Below are 19451 nucleotides of genomic sequence, written 5' to 3' on the forward strand. Positions count from 1 at the left end.
ACCAACAGCGTTTAAAAATCACGGTTATGACGTCACCGGTTGTTCTGAAGTACTTACGGAAGTAACCACCCGCTAACTGAATTAATCGGAAGTGCTGGATATTACGTGAAGATCACGTGCAAGTTCTGAGACACGTGATTTAACGTTCCGTGGTTTTGGTTTAAAAGGTTACACCTGAAAATTCGTTATTGTTTCAACTTTCAAGATAGAAGACAATGAATTGTCAAATGATAAAGGGCAGAATATAATTGCAAGTGTCAAGTGTAAGAGTAATATTAGCTGAACTACGCATACTTACTTTGGTATAGAAATAATTAATATTATTGTTAACTTTGTTATTATTATTATTAAAAATTATTATTGCTGTCATTAAAAGTACAATGTAACTTAATCAAGTTTGCTTTGTTAATAAAGAAACATTAACAATAAAATTATCGAAACAGAAGTCTCAGGAAAAATTTTATTTGGTATCGCTATTTTACTTGTATCAATCCTTAGATATCCCAGACAAATTTCTTAATAGTTTCAGATATTCAGTTATTTCCTCCGATTTTCTTAACTTTCTAGCTTTACTAGCTTACTGTTGAGGTCTTGGAGTTTTCGCTTATTTAACGAACGTTTGTTTAATATGAACAAAGCGTCATTAGTTTGTATGGGGCATGGGGGTAGGGCGGACCTCTTTAGCTTTTCGATTTTTTGAACAAATGAAATACGTAGAATGTTTCTTTATTAATTAAAAAATGTTAAAGATTTTATTTTTCTGTCAGTAAAAACAACGTTAAATTTTAATTACTATGGATCCCTAAGTTATCTCTGGGCTCGGGGGAAAATCCCTAGTTCCCCTCTCTTGACGGCCTCTATGAGGACTTATGTTTAATTGTAATGTTTTATTTCTGTAGATGTGTTATTTGCATGTCAAATTTGAGTTATATCTGTTTATTTTTCAAAAAATAATTTTCGGATTTTAAGTTAATTCTGCACACTGCGAATATGCAATTTGATAATTTACAACTTTTAATACATTTTAATCGTCATTTATATTTTATAAAAAAAATTTAAGCTATATTTAATTACATTTTATCAAAAGGAGATTTATTATTTTTATCGAGAGAGAATTTAAAAGTCAAGTTTTATAAACGTTACTAAACACACACTATAATAATTTCAATATATTATTTAAGTTAAACATTATTTTCCATAATAAATTTTTCAAATGACGTAAGTATTTTATTAAAATAAAAATCTACAGATATAATTCTTTTTATTTAACAACTAAAGAGGAAGCCTGAATTTTCTTAATTGTTCTTACGATGGAAAACAAGAAAATATAATGGTAACGCTATTAGACACGATTGTGTGATACTTTATTTCATACTGAAATTTTATGTACTTTGACAATTAGAAACAAACGCCAACTTTTCAAATATTATAAAAGCATTGATTTTATTTTGATTCAGTGAAAATTGCCGAGTCAGAATAAAACAAGTGTCAGGCAAGTGCCTCCATCTGGTGATGTTCTATAAATTTACAAATTTGTACAATTCAGTTCCTTCATTGTTGATAAATTTACATTAAATATTTTAAATTGTAATTAAAATATCTGAAATAGAAAAGAATGTATATATTTAAAAAAATACTAATTCGAATTAATAAATTAAGAATAAAAAAACAGAGATAAAGAATAAATATGTAAGTACTGTATAACATTTTAATTTTAGTTGTAATCATTGAAAATTTTTATAAAATACCAGCATTTTATATATAAAATATCGATTATAGATAAAAAAATTAATCATCTAATTATCAAAATTATATATAATATATTGTTAACATAACTAATTTAGCATAATTTGAATTTTTTAATTTTAATATATTTAATGACAAAATTTGAACAATTTTCGTTATATGAATAACCGAATGAAACATTTATTAAAACATTTTCATATTGTATGAGAAGATGGCATATTTTGTATAAAAAGTTTTTAAAATATATAAATAAGTAGCCTATATCTTTGGATCAGAAGAATCATTTTAATATGTTGAAAAAAAATTTTAACGCTTTTATTGGTCATGTTTTTTGAGATTAGAGGTGAAGGATGGTGGAGTGACCTCACTCCCACCATATACATCATTACAGTAATATCATTAAAATACATTGTCATTGGACTTAAGGATGTCCTCAAAGTTTCGGCCTTTTATTTTAAATAGAAGTGGATGAAATTTTGGTTGCGAGGTTCGGAAAGCCCAGAATCAAAGAAGAAATATATTTTCAAACGTTATGTATACTTTTTGAAAATGAATTTCTTCTTTGATTTCGCATATTAGTAGACTATTCTAATTTAGTGCTTATGAAAAGTATTCTTCTAAGAAAAATTTAATTAAAACAATACGAATTAGCGTGATTTAAAGCACGAATAGTTTTTATAGCCAATATAGGCCTACATAACATAATAACATTTATATATAGAAATATATTACTGTATTTAAATGATATTTGATATTACTTTTATGTAATTAAAAAGCAATACTTATTGGAAATAATCTTGTTTCGAAATGTGCAAACATACCTGCTTTATCTTTTTGATGAAGTGTAATATATGAGAAATGGATAATTTTGAATAATAGTCCATAAAAATTCAACTGCGTATATCCAAATTACCGATTCTTGTTCTATAACGCGAGTATTCCTTACATTACAAACTTAATCTAAAGAGTTTGTTTATATGGGTTAACTCTATTGTTTACGTAATTCAGAGAGCATTTGCTTAATCTGTGAACTGGTAAATCTCATTACATCTATTTAGAGAACGGCGCTACTCATGCCAGAAATATCTAGAGAGGCATTAAAGGGAAAACAAGTCATTGGTCTATTCTTTACTAGTAGACTGGGTCATGATAAGGATAGAACAATCTGAAGTAGGAAAAAAAAAACCATTTTTACTTCTTTAATTAGCCTATTTCCTATTACATAGATTAAGTAAAAGAATAAAATCGTTACGAAAATAATAATCATTTAGACATCTCGAAATTATGAAGTAAAAAATGATAAAGTTACAAATATTTCCATTAAAACGTGTTATTATTTAAATATATTTATAATTAATTATTTCTAAAACAATAGAATGTTTGATTAAAAAAATTATGAAATTCATCTTTATTCTTTTTAATGATAATAATTTGCATTGTATTTATTTTTGAATAAATATTCTTTTTTAATATATGAGAATCGGTCATAAATATTATAAATATACCATTTAAAAGTACTAAAATTAAAAAGGTAGTATACAGTGTAGGTATGTAGGCTTACTAAATAAAAAAGTGCAGACATTCAACCTTCCGGATAAGTGCCAGAGTATTCAAAGAAACTTTAGTGTCTCTGAATCCATTGAGATAAAGACAGTAAAAGTTAATGTCACATCATTGCTTTTTAGCTTCAAATATTTATTTTTTATTTTATTTTATTTTGTTGCAAAAGTTATTAAACGAGTCACTGCTACAGTTTTATTTTGATTTTAGATATCTACTCATTACCCCGGTTGATAAAATGTAACAGAAATTGCAATTTCGGAGATTATTATTCTTGAATTCATTGAAACCAAATAAAATAACAAGTGGAAATTATTATTTTTTAAAGAATTTGTTTTAGAATTAAAGAAATGTAATAATTTAAGTAGTGCAAGATTTTGTAGCGTAAAATCTATTAAATTATAAAGCTGAAAATTAAAGAAAATTATTCATAAATTTAAATTCATAATTTCAGAATCGAATGTGCTAATTGTAAAGTATAAAATCAATATTTTTGATTTTAAATAAAATGTTTAAATTTGATTAAATGTTTGGTGGAAGCATAAAATATCACTGCAAGGCATATTCTGCTGACAGAGGTGACTACTGCATATGTTTAAATGTTTCTGTAATGTAATCTTAAACACGACTATCTATTTATTAGCTAATTTTTTATTGTTAGCTATAAATATTATTCAAAGAAATTTTGTTTATTTTGAATTATTTATTAGTTATTTATTATTATTGTTGAATTATTCGTATTATTAATATAAGTTCAAGCATGTATCTTTATTATCTTCTAATATCTTCAATATAAATACATTACATTCATACTGTACAGTACAGTACATATAAGAAATTCTATACTTTTTATGTCATTTCAATCAATAAGTTTTAATTGATTTAATACTCTGTTTAATTTCGAAATAAATTTTGTGTTAATTAAATATTTTTAACTAAAAATTCAGAATATGTTCATTTTTATAAAATATATGAAAATAAGTTTATAAAAATGATGGTAAAAGACGTTTATTTAATATGCTTCATAATAATTTAACATCACTTTTTGACTTCTGCTATTTTATTTTCATATATAAGGTTGTTAGTTGCATGCATGTTTATATTTAGCATTATACTATAATAATTAAACATACAGGACCTAAAATTACAAAGCATTCAAAATGTGATACATATATATTCAATTATCATTTTAAAAACCCTGATAGCAAGTATATTAATAAAGTATAAAACGTACATAAAAGAATGTATTTTTAATAATGATTCTGAATACAGTGAAGATTACTTTTATTTAAAACGTGTAGATCAAAATCCCTAACTTTTTGATGTAAATAGGTAATATAAAAATTTATAACATAGATAATATGAAAAAAAATAGAAAAATAAGGTGTAAAATTATTTGCTAGCTAAGTAGAGTACAGTACATAATTTTTTTTCAATATCATTCATAAATGAACGGAAAAAAACATTAAATACAGACAAATAATATACATCCAGATTATATGAAATTGAAATACAATGTAACAGACATATGTTATATTATTTTATTAGAATAATGCGAATAAACTTCAAATAATAATGTAAGATATAAAATAAAATCGAATTATTGTGACTGTCACAATGCCGGGCTGCAATTTTTAATCATATTTTTAATTTATTTTATTTAAAATATATGCTCTCCACTCAAATTAATAGTGACTTGCTCCTGTACATCATACTTTTCTTTTAACAATACATCTATGTAACTGTTTAGGGAAAAAATTTGAATTAAAACCACGTAACTTCCAGTCCAGACCGAAAGTTTATATATAATTAATCGGGGGCACCTGCACCAAAGATTTCCACATCTGGTCTCGGCTTTCATCTATCTAACTCCCTTCTCGAGAAACACAAACAGACAGACGGACGACAGTGGGAATTTATAGGTCTACAATTTTTTCAAATTGCAGCCCAATAATATAAACATATATAGAGGTAAAAATTATCCTTATACATAAAACATAAAATTTTCCTCGCTGTGTATCGTCAAATTAGTTGTAATAGAATTCCAATTTGAAAAAAATTGTAGACCTATAAATTCCCACTGTCTTAGTACGAATGTATGATGTACGAAATTTAGAATTAAAACACGTTTCTTTTTACTTTCTTGGCTATTATACAGAGGGAAAGTATGGTGATCCGGACACACCAGATTGTCTGTCTGTCCGTCTTCCCATAATCTCGAGAACAGAGTTAGATAGATGAAAGCTGAGGCTAGAGGTGGGAAACTGGAAACAACAGGTCCTGATTAACTATGTATGAACTTCTGAAGAAAACCAAAAGTCATGTTACTTCAATTCAAAAATTTTCCTCTGAAAGGTGTTAGATGACCAGCATGACTGTATTGTTAACAGGAAAAGTACAATGTACAGGGGCAAGACACTACTAAAATCAAGGCCTTATTTTAAATTAACTTAATTAAAAATATGATTAAAAATTGCAGCCGGCATTGTGACGATGTCACAATAAATAATTGTTCGTTTTATATTTAGGTTTCTTTACACCATTTACATTAATTTAGGCGAAATATCACATTGGTTCAAATATTTACGTTTGTTTAAATAAATTATTTTTGAAATAAAAAACTAAATGAATATTCGATACTTTCGATACTTATCTGCTAATTCATGTAAGACAAATAAATATTTTTCAAGTGATTTCTTATAAGTAATTATATAGAAATATACACATCTTAACATTGTATTTGGGTTTGAACTCTAACAATAAAGTTTAGAGAAATGAAGAACGTATAAAATAGATTTCAAGGCTGTTTTATTTTATTTTATATGTAATAAAGCTTCTTCGGTTTAGATACAGTTACATAGAGTTTGGGAATTTTAAATTTTTAATATTTTTAGTGAAAGGAATGAAAATAAAAATTTCTTATAAATGTCTCTGGAAATCTTTGAAGGTTATTTGCAGAACCCTAAAACTCTCTCAATAAAATTTCAATAAATGAAAATAATAATCCCATTATTTTCTGCCATTTACCTGTCATATAATTATATAAATTATTCTGGTTGGTCACGGGTTTGCGCCCGACCAACGGGCTAGTGAAGTGGAGTTTTCCGAGTTTTCAGAGTTTTCACCTAAATAGGGATAGAAAATCCTCTAAATTTGCCTACGACGTGTAAAGGAACAGTTTAATCTTGGGTGTATATAGTGAAGGGCCTTTATGCGTTGCTCTCTTTTAAAAGATTACACGAATAATTAAATTGTAATACTAAACCTCGGTCATATTATAGATCGAAAATACCACTGGTTCAGCGTGTATACATTACAAAGTAAAAATGAATAAAACGAAAAGTTACGTTTTATACTTCTTAATATAAATAAATATAAATTCATCCATTCATTTTTAATGGAAGGTGTTCTTTGTTTAAGATGTACTGTACAGTATGTCCATAAATGTATGATGTACGAAATTTAGAATTAAACACGTTTCTTTTTACTTTCTTGGCTATTATACAGAGGGAAAGTATGGTGATCCGGACACACCAGATTTTTACATTTTTGGACTTAGAACGCTTTGAAATATTGAGAAATGCAAAAAAAAAAAAAAAAAAAAATTGACGGTAATTTTCATGTATGGATGTTAGTGTGTGTGGGGATGACACGATTTTGTTCAGTGTTTGAAGCTTAATAACTGCCGTGCTTTTTGTCGAAAATTTCTGAAATTTTGCAGGGAGATTTGTTTATTAGAGGATTGATACTATTAAATTTTGGTGGTTAAAGGTTGAGGGGGTGGGGAGATAAAGGGGATCGGGGTCGGACTTGACGACGATTTTACTCGTTATTAGCATTTATAATATTTTAAAAATTAATCCTTACCCTCAAAATTAAGCTTTTTGCATTTTATAATAGTTAAAAATATAAAAAGTTTTTAATAAAATGTGATGGTGCCGCAAAATTTTAAATGTTGCCGGGAAAGTTGAGCAACTCGTTGTTGGATTTTTTTTTCATTTATTACAGTATATTTCAGTACACTTTTCCACTGAATATTTACTGATTAATTAGACATATAATTTGTGTATTTAAGACTATAATGAACGATTTAATTTGTAATCAGATATCCACATTTTCCGTGATTCTATCCATTAGTATTCGAAAATCCGAAATAGGCCTACTAATTCTATCTTTCATTAATAAAATAATAATATAATATAATATTCATTTCATAAAAATAAATAATAAAAATCTCAAACTGCCAATAGTTTTACATATATATTGAGGAATGCTTGTCTCGCATTTTGAAATTAAAATATCATTTTAATGACTAATCACTCGATAGTTTCATCCATAATGAAAAGGTAGACATCAGAAATTCATAAACTTTTATTTAGGATTATTTATTTTATTTTTAACTTCTATTTTATCAAATTTGGAATATAAAATTTGGATATATATTACATATATTTATTTATTTATTTATTTTTACGTATTTATGTATATAGATCATACGTGAAAGTCATTTAACATTCAGAGAGTTATCATGTGGAAGAGATTTTAACTTCATACACCACTTAAAAACTTTTATATTATCGTTATATATGCCTATTTGTAATTAAAATTCAGAAAAAAATTCGATATTTAAATTATTTAGCTTAAATTAGAAATTCATTTTCTTTTAAACTTTCAAAAGTTTATATTTCGACATAATTATAAAAATTTTTTTTGATGTTTTAATAGAAAAACACTCTACTATTTAAAACTTTTTAACATATAATTATATGATATAATTTTATTTTGATTGATTATATTTTTTACTTTCCCGGCAGAAAAAATGACCCCCCTTTCCAGATTTTTATAGTTTTTGACTCGAGGACCTTGTAACGTCGAAAAAAGGCAAAAAAAAAAATTCAGGTTTTTTTACTGTGTGAATGGACGTTAGTGTGTGTGTGTGTGTATGACACGATTTTATTCACTCACTTTGAAGCTTAATAACTCTTGTGCCTTTTGTTGAAAACGTCTGAAATTTTGCAAGGAGGTTTGTGTATTAGGGGGATTGATGCTATTAAATCCAGGGATGGAGAGTCGGAGTTTGAGTCGAATCTTTTTATGGGAGTCGGAAGTCGCTTTTAAAAAAATGACGACTCGGGAGTCCGAAGGCGTGTATTTTTCCGCCTGTTCCGCATCCCTAATTAAATCTTGGTGGTTAAAGAGAGAGAGAGAGAAGAAATAGCGGATGTCATATATCTTGAATGGGATACGGCTTAGTGAAGATTTTATTCATTATTAGTATTTACAATTTTTTATAAAAGTCATCTCTACCCTCCTATAACGTTCAATAGCTTTTTCCCCACATTATAATTAATAATATAAAAGTTTTTTAAATAAAATATCTTAAGAGATGGAGCCACACATAATTTTAACTCTTGCCGGGAAAGTTACGCAACTCGTTGCTAGGGGGTATTTTTTCCTTAGCCTTGAAACTTTAGTCAAAATATCTTTAATTAATACATATGTAAAATTACCAATGTTTGATATTAATGATAATAGTCTTGAATATATATTTATTGGATTTCTTTAATGCTTGCTCTCATTAAATTTTATTTAAAACTTTTATTGTTGCAGTAGTTTAATTAATGTGCCATTATTAATATAAAATTTTTTTGCTTTTAAGGACTTTTGTAAATTTTTTCTTCTCATAAAATTTTCAATATAAATTATTTCCGTTTTTAATCATTTCAACTAAATTTATTTTCATTTATAAATAATGATCTTCATCAGTAGTCTAGTTTTTACTTAAAATTAAATTAGAATAAAATTTGCACATTATTTAAAGACTGAATAATTGAAATATTTTAATTTGTCGGTTATTTTAACTAATTAAAAAATTACAGCTTGATCGTTAGTTTTTATTAAACATTTCAATCTGCATGAAAATTGCTTTCATTTAACCTACATCTTGAAATTATTTCATACAACGAAATATAAATTTTTTAATACAAATTTACATTTTGCTATATGAATTAATTTAAATTATTCAGTAGTGTATAGGCTGTGGCTATTAATATTAATTTAAAATTTTTTAATCCGCTTTTTTTTTCTAAGCTTATTTAAAAACTTATTTCTTATAAATTTCTGTAAAAAATTTTCGATTGATAATTTTCTTTATATAGTAACGTATACTCAAGATCAGCAGTGTCTAGTACTTTTGGTCTATGAGCCAAATTGTACATATATATAAGTGGCAGGTTGGCAAATCATAGCATTTTTATATATTTCAAGTACAGTATAACTCCGATTATCCGAGATAATGTGGACCGATGCTATCTCGGATAACCGAAAATTCGGATAAAACGGACGACCACAGCCATTTAGAATTCAAAATTATAAATATTACAGATTTATATCATATCACTTTTTACACCTTATTGATTTTTATCATATATAAAAACAATAATTTTTACATCATTTATTATACAGCTGCACAATAGTTTTGAGAATAAAAATGTGTATTATTGTAGTTATCATTTAAAGTGAATACATTAAATGATAAAAGATAACAGAAACAAATCATTTCGTAATACGTGTTATCGTTTTAAACAAATTACAATATAAGAAAAGTAGTGTTTCTTATTACAGGTACGGCTCGGATAATTGGGGTTTGGATAAGTTACTAGGAATTCTACTATATATAAAAAATATGTTTTGAAAAAAGTGTGTCTCCTTCGATATATGTAAAAGTATATGAAGCATTTTTTCTTTAACTTAAATTGAAAGTAAATGAGCATATAAAGTTAGCATATCGAGAATTTATAAAGCTGCTATCATTAATGCTCGAATATCTTCACGAACCAGAATAAATTGTGTAGCAGGTCATAGTTTGTGTACTGCTGCTATAAATCTGCGGTATTCAAATCATTCTTTAGAATTTCACAAAGATTTTATACATTTTTATTTACATTGCTTTTTATAAAAATATTGAAAAACAAGAATTTCTAAACCTTATCTTATCTACACTGCTGGCCAAGTAAAATTCAACACCATGATGGACTATAGATATTGAAAAAAATGGAAGCTTCCTTCATGGTGTTGCATTTTGTTTGGCCAGAAGTATAACTATAAAAAGCTTTATAATTTAGAAAATAAAAATATAAAATTGAAGTCTCTCTCACAATATTTATTTCTTTAAACTGTGATAAGATTCTGCGAAAATAATAATCGGCATGAGGATTCTGTAATGTTAAAACCTTAATTTAAATACGTTTTCGAAATTAAACGTTAAATATGTAGGAAATAATGCTGAATAAACTTGATTGATTAAAATTAAAATTATATTATTTTATGTACATTTTAAATGTAATTAAAATATTTATATAAAAATATAATAGTAACCATACTTTAAAATAATATTAAAAATTATAATATAAAATTAAAAGTAATAAAAAAATTATAATAAATATCCTTTTCAGCAATAACGAATGTAAATGTAAGAAATAAATTTTGATTGTTTGTAATTCAAAACAGTGATAAATACACTTATATAATTAAAAAAAAAACAGAAATTTCAATTTTTATAAAGTTATTACGGACATATTTGTTAACATAGAATAGTCATTTTAGACCTTGCATGTATATTAATAGTTTTAATTTGTTCCCAAGGAATTGCTTTAACGATAAAGATTTTTTAATAGTAATTCATACGAAATGAAATTCTTATATACAAAAAAGCTAGGCGAGGATGCAAAACTTTATTACGATAATGTAATTTTGTTGTTGAGGCTGGTTAAAAAAAAACAACGAAAATGATTGCATATAGGCCTAGTAGTGAATAACCGGAATCGTTATTTCAGTTGATGCATATTAATAATTTGTCAGCAAGCGACTTCGTTAGTTTAATTATTGTTTCGGCTTAGTAATAAAAGTATTCGATACGAGTGCTCAGAATTCGGTATTCTCATTAATGGCATCACTTAATCCCAGATCATCTCAATCAAATCAATGTAAAACTGCACAATTATTATAAAATTATAAAAATTTTGTTGAAATATATTTAAATTAAATTTTACTGCCATCCTTTAAAATGTTTTCTGCTATTATATTTTCATTTTATATGATATTAAAAAGAATGAAATTTTAAATGAAGTTTTACATAATCTTATGAAGGGGATTAAAATTTTAGGTTTGATTATTAGAAAAATTTATAAAATACGATAGTTGACAGATTAAATGTCAATATATTTGACAATACTAATTTTATATTTAATAAGAAATTTTCAGATATTTTATTTTTAATAATTATTATAGAATTTATTACAGTGGGATTTAATGACCATATTATAGTGTATAATTTAAATCGGTAAATAAAAAAGCATTATTGTGAACTAGCATGAATTTATACTGTACTTCAAATGATGATATAAATTTTTTTATATGGCATTCAGAAAAGTAAGAAGTACAGTATTGTACACATAACAGTATAAGGCTAACGTTTGTGTATTCAATGCATATCGCTGCTTTGCTTCGATAGTGGCATAATTTTAAAAATGTTAACTTTACAAGGGAAGCTTTTAAAAACTCTAATTGACTAACAGTTGAATACGAGTTGATAACACACGTATGATCTGTGTTGAGCATCCAATGGAGGTAGAAATATGCCATTTTACATGATAAAAATACTGTACTTTAAGAGTTTATTTATGCAAGAAAAAGCAAAATCAGTCTCTTTTTTATTGTATCGCTATCAAAGCAAAGGAGCAATATGTTCTACGTTTTAGTTTTTTTTATGCATTGTCTACTATTGATTTTATAAAATTAAAATCAATATTAATACATTAAGTTCTTTGAGAATTAATATAGTAACTTAATTTTAAAATTTAAGGTCGTTTACAAGTTTAGAAAAATTAATTTTTCTGAGCTTATAAATGAGAAAATTTATAATACTGTCGTTTGAAAAATTATTCGTTAAATATAGTTATATTCGATTTCAAATTGTTAATAATCATTCAACAGTTATTTGATAAATTGCCAAAAGAATAATTACTATTAATAGTCAAATTTATCTTACACGCCTACTACTCAATTTTCGTTTTTAATGGATTATTTTATTTTGGACGTGTAACCACCTACGCTTCCATACAAATCGTCACACCTTCCTCATATGATTGGTTTACCGAAGAAAATAAATTACCAATCATCTTTCAGATTTCTATGCTCCGTCTTTAAAATATTAAAAATATAAAGGATAAAAGGCGTGTCTAGCTTACTTAGAACAATGCACATTTAGTTATTGGTTATCAATTTTATTTTTCAGTAGGCTTATGCAATGATAGTTTTCTTAGCTGATTATTAAGATATTATATTCCTCATTTGATCTCAACGAATATATAAACTGTTAAATTAGTGAAATCGTGTGATTCTGTTTCTTTTTTAAATATCCATCGTTGTTGAAGGTTCAAGGTTACATTGGATTTTAGCCAGGTTTTATTGTTAGTAGTTATACTAAATCTGCACATTAATCAATTCTATAATAATTATAAAATGTATCGAACAATTTAGATTGCTTAAAAAAGGACTTAAAACACAATTTATTTAATTAAGTTATTTTAAAAAATAAATAAACGAAGCTAATGTTATTTTTAAAATTTAATAAGTTAATAATGAATGTCAATTTTAAATAATATTTTAATTGGCATACAATTTAATTGGTAAAATATTTTTCTATTAAAATGGGGAGGTATTTGCTATGATATGATCAAATTTGAATGCTTTTGGAAATTTTTTTACCTCTTCATTTCAATATTTTCGGAATCAAAGTCTTATCTTTGATATTCGTCTTTAAAGTTCTCTAATTACTCCTGGAGCGATGTACGGGGACTTGACACATTTGTTTTTCTTATAAGGATGTCTGTTAGTCTATTTCTGGTCATCACAGAAACAATGCATTATAAAGAACTATCTCTATTGGTTGACTGCTTTCTAACTTTGTTAAATTCTTGGCTGATATCCAAACATGAACAAAAGAAATTCGCGTAAAGTTTTAAGAATGCATGAATTTCATCATTTTTCATTTAAATCGAATATATCTTAACTATGACATAATTCATTTTAAAAATGTATTTATAACATATAAAAATCTTTTAAAATATTATTAATTTCTACTATTTTAAATAAGATCGAAATCAATGCGATGTGTTTTCTTTTCTCCTTTAATTGCAAGAGTTTTATTTTCAAATTTAAAATTTATTTTTTGTTATTTTATGAGCAAAATATACTCATAAATTTTTTATAGAAAATTAAGAAACGATCATAAAATGAATTTTGACATTATTACTTTTTCCTTATTTTACACAACTTAAATTGAAAGAATAATAAGGCCCTTTATCTTTGAAACTTGAATAAACGTAGAAGGAAGAGATAATGTGATCTTTTTTGCGTCATTATCACGTGTGTTAAAGAAACCAATGGTAAAATACATTGTTGAAGAAGATAGAGAAAATTGTATAAACGAGGTCTGGCCAGAATCCCACTTTACTCTGAAATTCACAGAGCAACAGATAGCATCATTGCCCTCTGTTCATCCCTAAATTCAAGAAGGAGAGATGGTGAGTTTAGGAATTATATTTTATCTTTAATTGAAATTGCCTTTATTCCGTTATATATTCTGCACCAAATAATTTATTGAATTGCAAATTACTGTTCAGTAATTAAAAGAAGGAGAGATCTAAACTGCGTTTCGTTCAGTAAAATGAATCAAAAGTTTCAACCGAAGAAATTGAAACTAGGTTCTTATTTTATTCTTCGGTATTTAATGTTAGGATTTCATTCAGGCACAAATTTTAAGTTTCTTATGATTCGTATTTAAAAATTTTATCGCGTTTATTTAAAATAGATTAAGAATACAGAAGATTTTTAAATTAATTTTGGCTTTAATTTTCTTATAGGCCGATCTGACACCTGTTCAAGTTGAAGGTAAGATTATTATTATTCTAGTATGTTTTTAAGTAAACAGATGGCGACAGTAGTATAATTGTAAATCAATATAAGGATTATTTTTACTATTTTCAAGTCTGCTTAAATTTCTGTAGAAGAATATATTCAGAAGTTATCTTTTATTATATATATATTTTTTATTTCGTTTTAAATTCTATGGAAATAAAACGGATTTTTTGTGAAATTTCACCCATAACTGGAATCTTACAGGCCTATATTTTCAACACATTAATTTAAATGTTGAATATGTGACTAATTTTATTTTTATGTGGAATTAGTTTTCATTTTAATTTAAAAACAAAGAAAATTTACAGTCGAAAATGTTTTAGTATTACGAAAACACGTGAACGTTATGATTTAGTATAAATTAGATTTTATTATAAATTATAAATTTAATGGCAAAATTAAGACAGGAGTTATTGAAATGTTCACGAAAGTTAATCTCAGAAAAGTAAAAAGAGAAAAGAAAAAAAAATTGAAATGAAATATCCAACATGACGTAGAGAATCCTCTTTCTTTAGTCTATGAATGCCCATTAAAAACTATTTTGGGAGAATGGAGTAACCTTATACATAAGATGTGCCAAATTTGGTTGGCGAGATCTGATCGTGCGTACGAAAAAATGAATCACTCATTTAATCTTTATTAGGTTTAATTTATGAATGATTGATTTCGTGGCGTTGAGCTACTATTTTAAAATATAAAATTTCCAGTTTTTAAGTAATTTAAATTTTAAATATCCGTTAAATATCAACTACGTTTTAATAGTATATTTAACTTATGTAAAGACTTTCAAATTGTAGTTAAAGTTTAATATATTTCAATTATAAATATAATATATATGATAATAAGAAGTATATGTTTCTTATCATAAATTACTTTTTCCTATATACATTATTTGCATATTTAAAATTTCATTTTTCAATGATAACAATAATAATAATTATTATTATTTATTTATTTTTAAGGAAGATAAATTAAGAAAATTTACTTTAAAAAATCGAATTCTGTAAAAATTAATAGAGAAATTTTTAAAATTTATATTTATTATCAGATAAAGTTTTGTAATAAAAATAGAAAAGCAGCAAATAGATCTTTTTAATTATGAATAATAGATGAATATCAAAGAGTTGAATAAAAATAACAGAAAATGCAACTCGTTAAGCAAAGTATGAAGCTAAAAAATAAGAAAAAATGATTATATAAACTAAAAATACGAATTTATTTGTAGAAAATAAATTTACAGATAAAAAATGTATAGTACGAGTAATTTAACACAGTTTTTGATTAATAAATAAACTAATATTAACAAGATATTAACTTCATTTCTTTTTTCTGTTCGGATATTTTTTAAAATCTCAAATTTAACGCAATACAGTATTTATAAATGGGTGGCATTTTATTACCATAAATTTTAATTGGCGTTATTTCAATATATTTCTCATGAAGTATAGGAAATCTACAGAATAAAAATTCCATAAAAGACGATGTCATTTTCTGTATAGATTTGGACACCGATGAATATTAATTTACGACGTAAAAAAACTCTAGTTACAACTTTATTTATGAAGTAATTTATATAAAATAGTATATAAATAAAAGTATTTATTATACGAAAAAGTAAAGAGAAATGCGCTCATCAGATATAGCAATGCTATGTAACAAATGAATGACGTATTCGAACAAATATAGAATTCGTGTTTTTAGATCTTCCTGGATTGTACCCACAGTTCTTATCACAGTTCTGTATGCAAAAATCCCCGTAGAAAGACACCGTTTCGAAAATCTTTTGCTTTTTATTTTAGTTGTAACTCTTATTTCGTTTGTTTTGATAAATAAAATTCAATAGTCAAATAATTAATATTTAGCGTTTTAATACAAATGCTTATCATTTGTAATCATAAAATGATGTATTTTTTGTTATTTAGTGAGAAATCTTTTAAGCTTTTTATATGTCAAATAACTTACTTTGGTTTGAAAGAATATTATCGATACATTTTAAAAATTATCTCGTATATAAAATATAATAGATTTCTAGATCATCCATTTGGAGAAAAGCTAAATTGAAACTAGATGAACATTCTAAAAAAAGTAGGCCACTTACAGATAATATACGCTTACTTCTGCTGATGATTAGAGAATATAAAAGAATATGATAAAAATATTTAAAACTAGATGTAAAGTCTATTGTGATGTTTGGAAATAAATTTAATTATCTTAACATAATTCAAACTCACGTATCATATCACAATTAAATTCACATTTAGGTACCGTTATTGTCTTATTCTTTCATTTAAATTTTTTTTTTTTTTTTTTTTGGTCTTATTGTCTTCCGATTCTAAGACTTACCTCGACTTTAAGTCGACTTTAAGTCGAATTCTAACATGTTTTTATAGAGGGAAAACTTTTTAAAAAGCAATTTTATTAAGTTTTACAGAGTAACAGTTTAAAAAAGCAATAAAATGCTTTGAAATAGGTAATGTTTAGTAGCTTTTATGCCCTTCAGCATATACAATTAATTTCTTTTATAATGATGCAAAAACAATGTCATCTAAAAACCATTTTAAACATTGAAAAGGGATTTAAATTATAAACTCAATTGAATTTAACGATAGTGGTAATAAATTTTAATTATATGTCACTACTGTATCCATAGATCAATATTTATTATTTGTTGTAAGCATTATTAAATTTGCTATAAGAAACTGCAATAGATATGAAATTTTCGATTAATTAAAGACTAATAAAAAATAAAAAATGAGAAAATAATATATTAAAGCTGTTCGTAATAATCACGTTACTTTGACTTTACCTAAGTGAAATTTGATAATATGGGAAATGCTTTATATTATTATCAATAAATCACACCAGAAAATGTTACGATTACTGTACGTACAGTACATTCATAAATACTGTAGAACGAATGCTATTAAATTATATTATTCTATGTTTTGTAGTTTGTAAATTAATGCAAGAAATGTTTATAAAAATACTTTTCTTCGCCATTGTAGAAGCCAGAGATCATTTTGAGATCTATGATTTCAATGGCGAGGGCAAGATTGATGCTTTCCATTTGGGCGATTGCATCCGCTCTTTGAATCTCAGACCAACTGAAGCACTTATTGAAAGCTTAGGGGGTACGAAAAAGCCAGGTAAGAATTGATAAATCTTTAAATATAACTTTGCGTTGTTTAAAATACTGTGGCCTTATTCAATGATATTTTGAAGGCGAGAAAAAGATGACTTTTGAAGAATTTTTACCAGCCTACAGTCAAGCTAAAAAGGATAAGGATTTCGGTACCCTAGCTGACTTTCTGGAAGGATTCAAGGTGTACGATAAATTGGAAAATGGAACAATGATTATGGCAGAATTGGCCCATGTATTAATATCTCTAGGTAATATAATAATAATTATAAATATAATGATTATATATATAATGTAATGCAAACTGTAATTAACTAATAAACCAATACTATAATTTAACGCATGAATTTATTGCATATAAAATAATTTATCAACATACATTTAGAATTTTATTTAGTTTCTTAGTATTTTGGCATGTAAATAACTTTTGGTAAATAGATAAATATTATAAAATTAAAGAATTAATATTAGTAATAAATGTAAGGTATATAAAACAACGTATTTTGAACGTTGCCTATATGTGACATATACATGAAATAGTATATTTTGTAGTAATTAAAATATATTACAAATTAATTAAAATTACTTAATTACGTTAAAAAATTTTATAATTTAGGAGAAAGAATGACTGACGAGAGTATTGAGGATGTTCTGAAGACCCATGCAGGCGAAGAAGATGAAGACGGTTACATCCATTACGAACGTAATAATTTCGAATTTTATAAAACAATTAAGATTTAAAATAACATTACAATTTTATAACGTCGATGTAATTAATTTCTCTAGCATTCCTCAAAGGAGTAATTAATGGACCATACCCTGCACCACCAGAAGAAAAGTAAGCGTCGAGCCATTATCCTTCCAATCTTGAAATCCGTACAACTGGTTTTAAATGATTAAACTTTGGGGGAATCGCCAAATATGCTGCAAAAACATGCATCGAGAAGACATCTTAAATAATTCAATGCCACGTCATCAAAAATACTTCTGAATTGTTGCTACGGATTACAAGATTTGCCTAAATTGTTGTAAACTTATCAAAATAAATAATAAATAGTCTTTTAAACGTTTCCTTAATTTACAAAATCATTAGCTGAAAAAGGAGAAATTGAAAAGTAATTATTTAAAACAATACTAAGTAAAACTAACAAAGTTTATATTGCAAGAATATTAAATGAGTTAATGTTGCAATATAAACTTCTTTGATATCTTAAAACACTTGAATAGAAATAAAATAAATTGAAGCATATTTCATGTTTGTCAGTGATTGTGTGGTTTGCGTGATGTACTGTACAATAAGAAAATGTTTTCGCGTAAGTAAACGAAATGAATATTTTAAGTAAATAAATTGCTGGAATTTTTTATTAGGGAATTTTTTTAATAAAATATGAAAAACAGAATTGTTCTTATAGGATTTTAAACTACGCATATTAATCGAAATACATTTGGCCTATATTTAAATGTAAACTTAAATATTTTGTTTTATAGAAAAATTAATCAAAATTAGACTTTACTAAAGTAAAATATAATTTATTAATTGAAAAATTATTTTGTATTTGTAGAAAAGTTTAGGATATTTCCTTACAGATGTGTTTATTACAAACGTATTAATGAATCGAGTGAGGAAATTCTAATCTAACAGATTGAACAGTTACTATTACAAGTTTTTACAATAAATTTATAAAACGAACTTTATCAATATTTTAACATAGATCTATAATCCTGAAAGAAAATAAATCTTATTTGTTAGTTTTATTTTTAAATGTTTTTTTCTTTTTCTATTTGTAATGTAAATTGCCAAATTTTAAATCGTCGAAAGACATTTTTCGTCAATCAAAAATGCCAAAATTCGGAATTCAGTTAAAAGAAAACACGCATTCAAATTATAAGCTTTAAAATGTTTTAGCTAAGTTAAAGAAAGTGAAAAAATAGCTTTCAGATATTAAAAAACCAGTTGTCTATAAGTTTTTAAAAATATTTAGATTTAAATGATTGCGATGTTTTGTTATAAAATAAAAGCAATGTT

General features: G+C 25.5%; 1 protein-coding gene and 1 long non-coding RNA gene across 2 annotated transcripts; one reads left to right on the forward strand and one right to left on the reverse strand.

The window, feature by feature from the left end:
* Positions 1-1416: 1416 nt before the first annotated feature.
* Positions 1417-13176, reverse strand: LOC136989117 (uncharacterized). Its single transcript, XR_010882864.1, has 2 exons — positions 13075-13176; positions 1417-1600 (listed from the first exon to the last, which is right to left on the reverse strand). It is a non-coding gene; the product is annotated as an uncharacterized lncRNA (long non-coding RNA).
* A 584-nt stretch (positions 13177-13760) lies between these two features.
* On the forward strand, positions 13761-18495 carry LOC136989138 (myosin light chain 1-like). The gene is made up of 6 exons (XM_067287237.1): positions 13761-13892; positions 14232-14259; positions 17292-17432; positions 17509-17676; positions 18042-18128; positions 18212-18495. Exons 1-6 carry the CDS (start codon positions 13890-13892, stop codon positions 18265-18267), a joined length of 483 nt encoding a protein of 160 aa, XP_067143338.1. The 5' UTR covers positions 13761-13889; the 3' UTR covers positions 18268-18495.
* Positions 18496-19451: the final 956 nt, after the last annotated feature.

Source organism: Centruroides vittatus, unplaced genomic scaffold, assembly GCF_030686945.1.
Source record: "Centruroides vittatus isolate TY-2023 unplaced genomic scaffold, ASM3068694v2 scaffold_435, whole genome shotgun sequence".
In the NCBI taxonomy this organism is placed as follows: Eukaryota; Metazoa; Arthropoda; class Arachnida; order Scorpiones; family Buthidae; genus Centruroides; species Centruroides vittatus.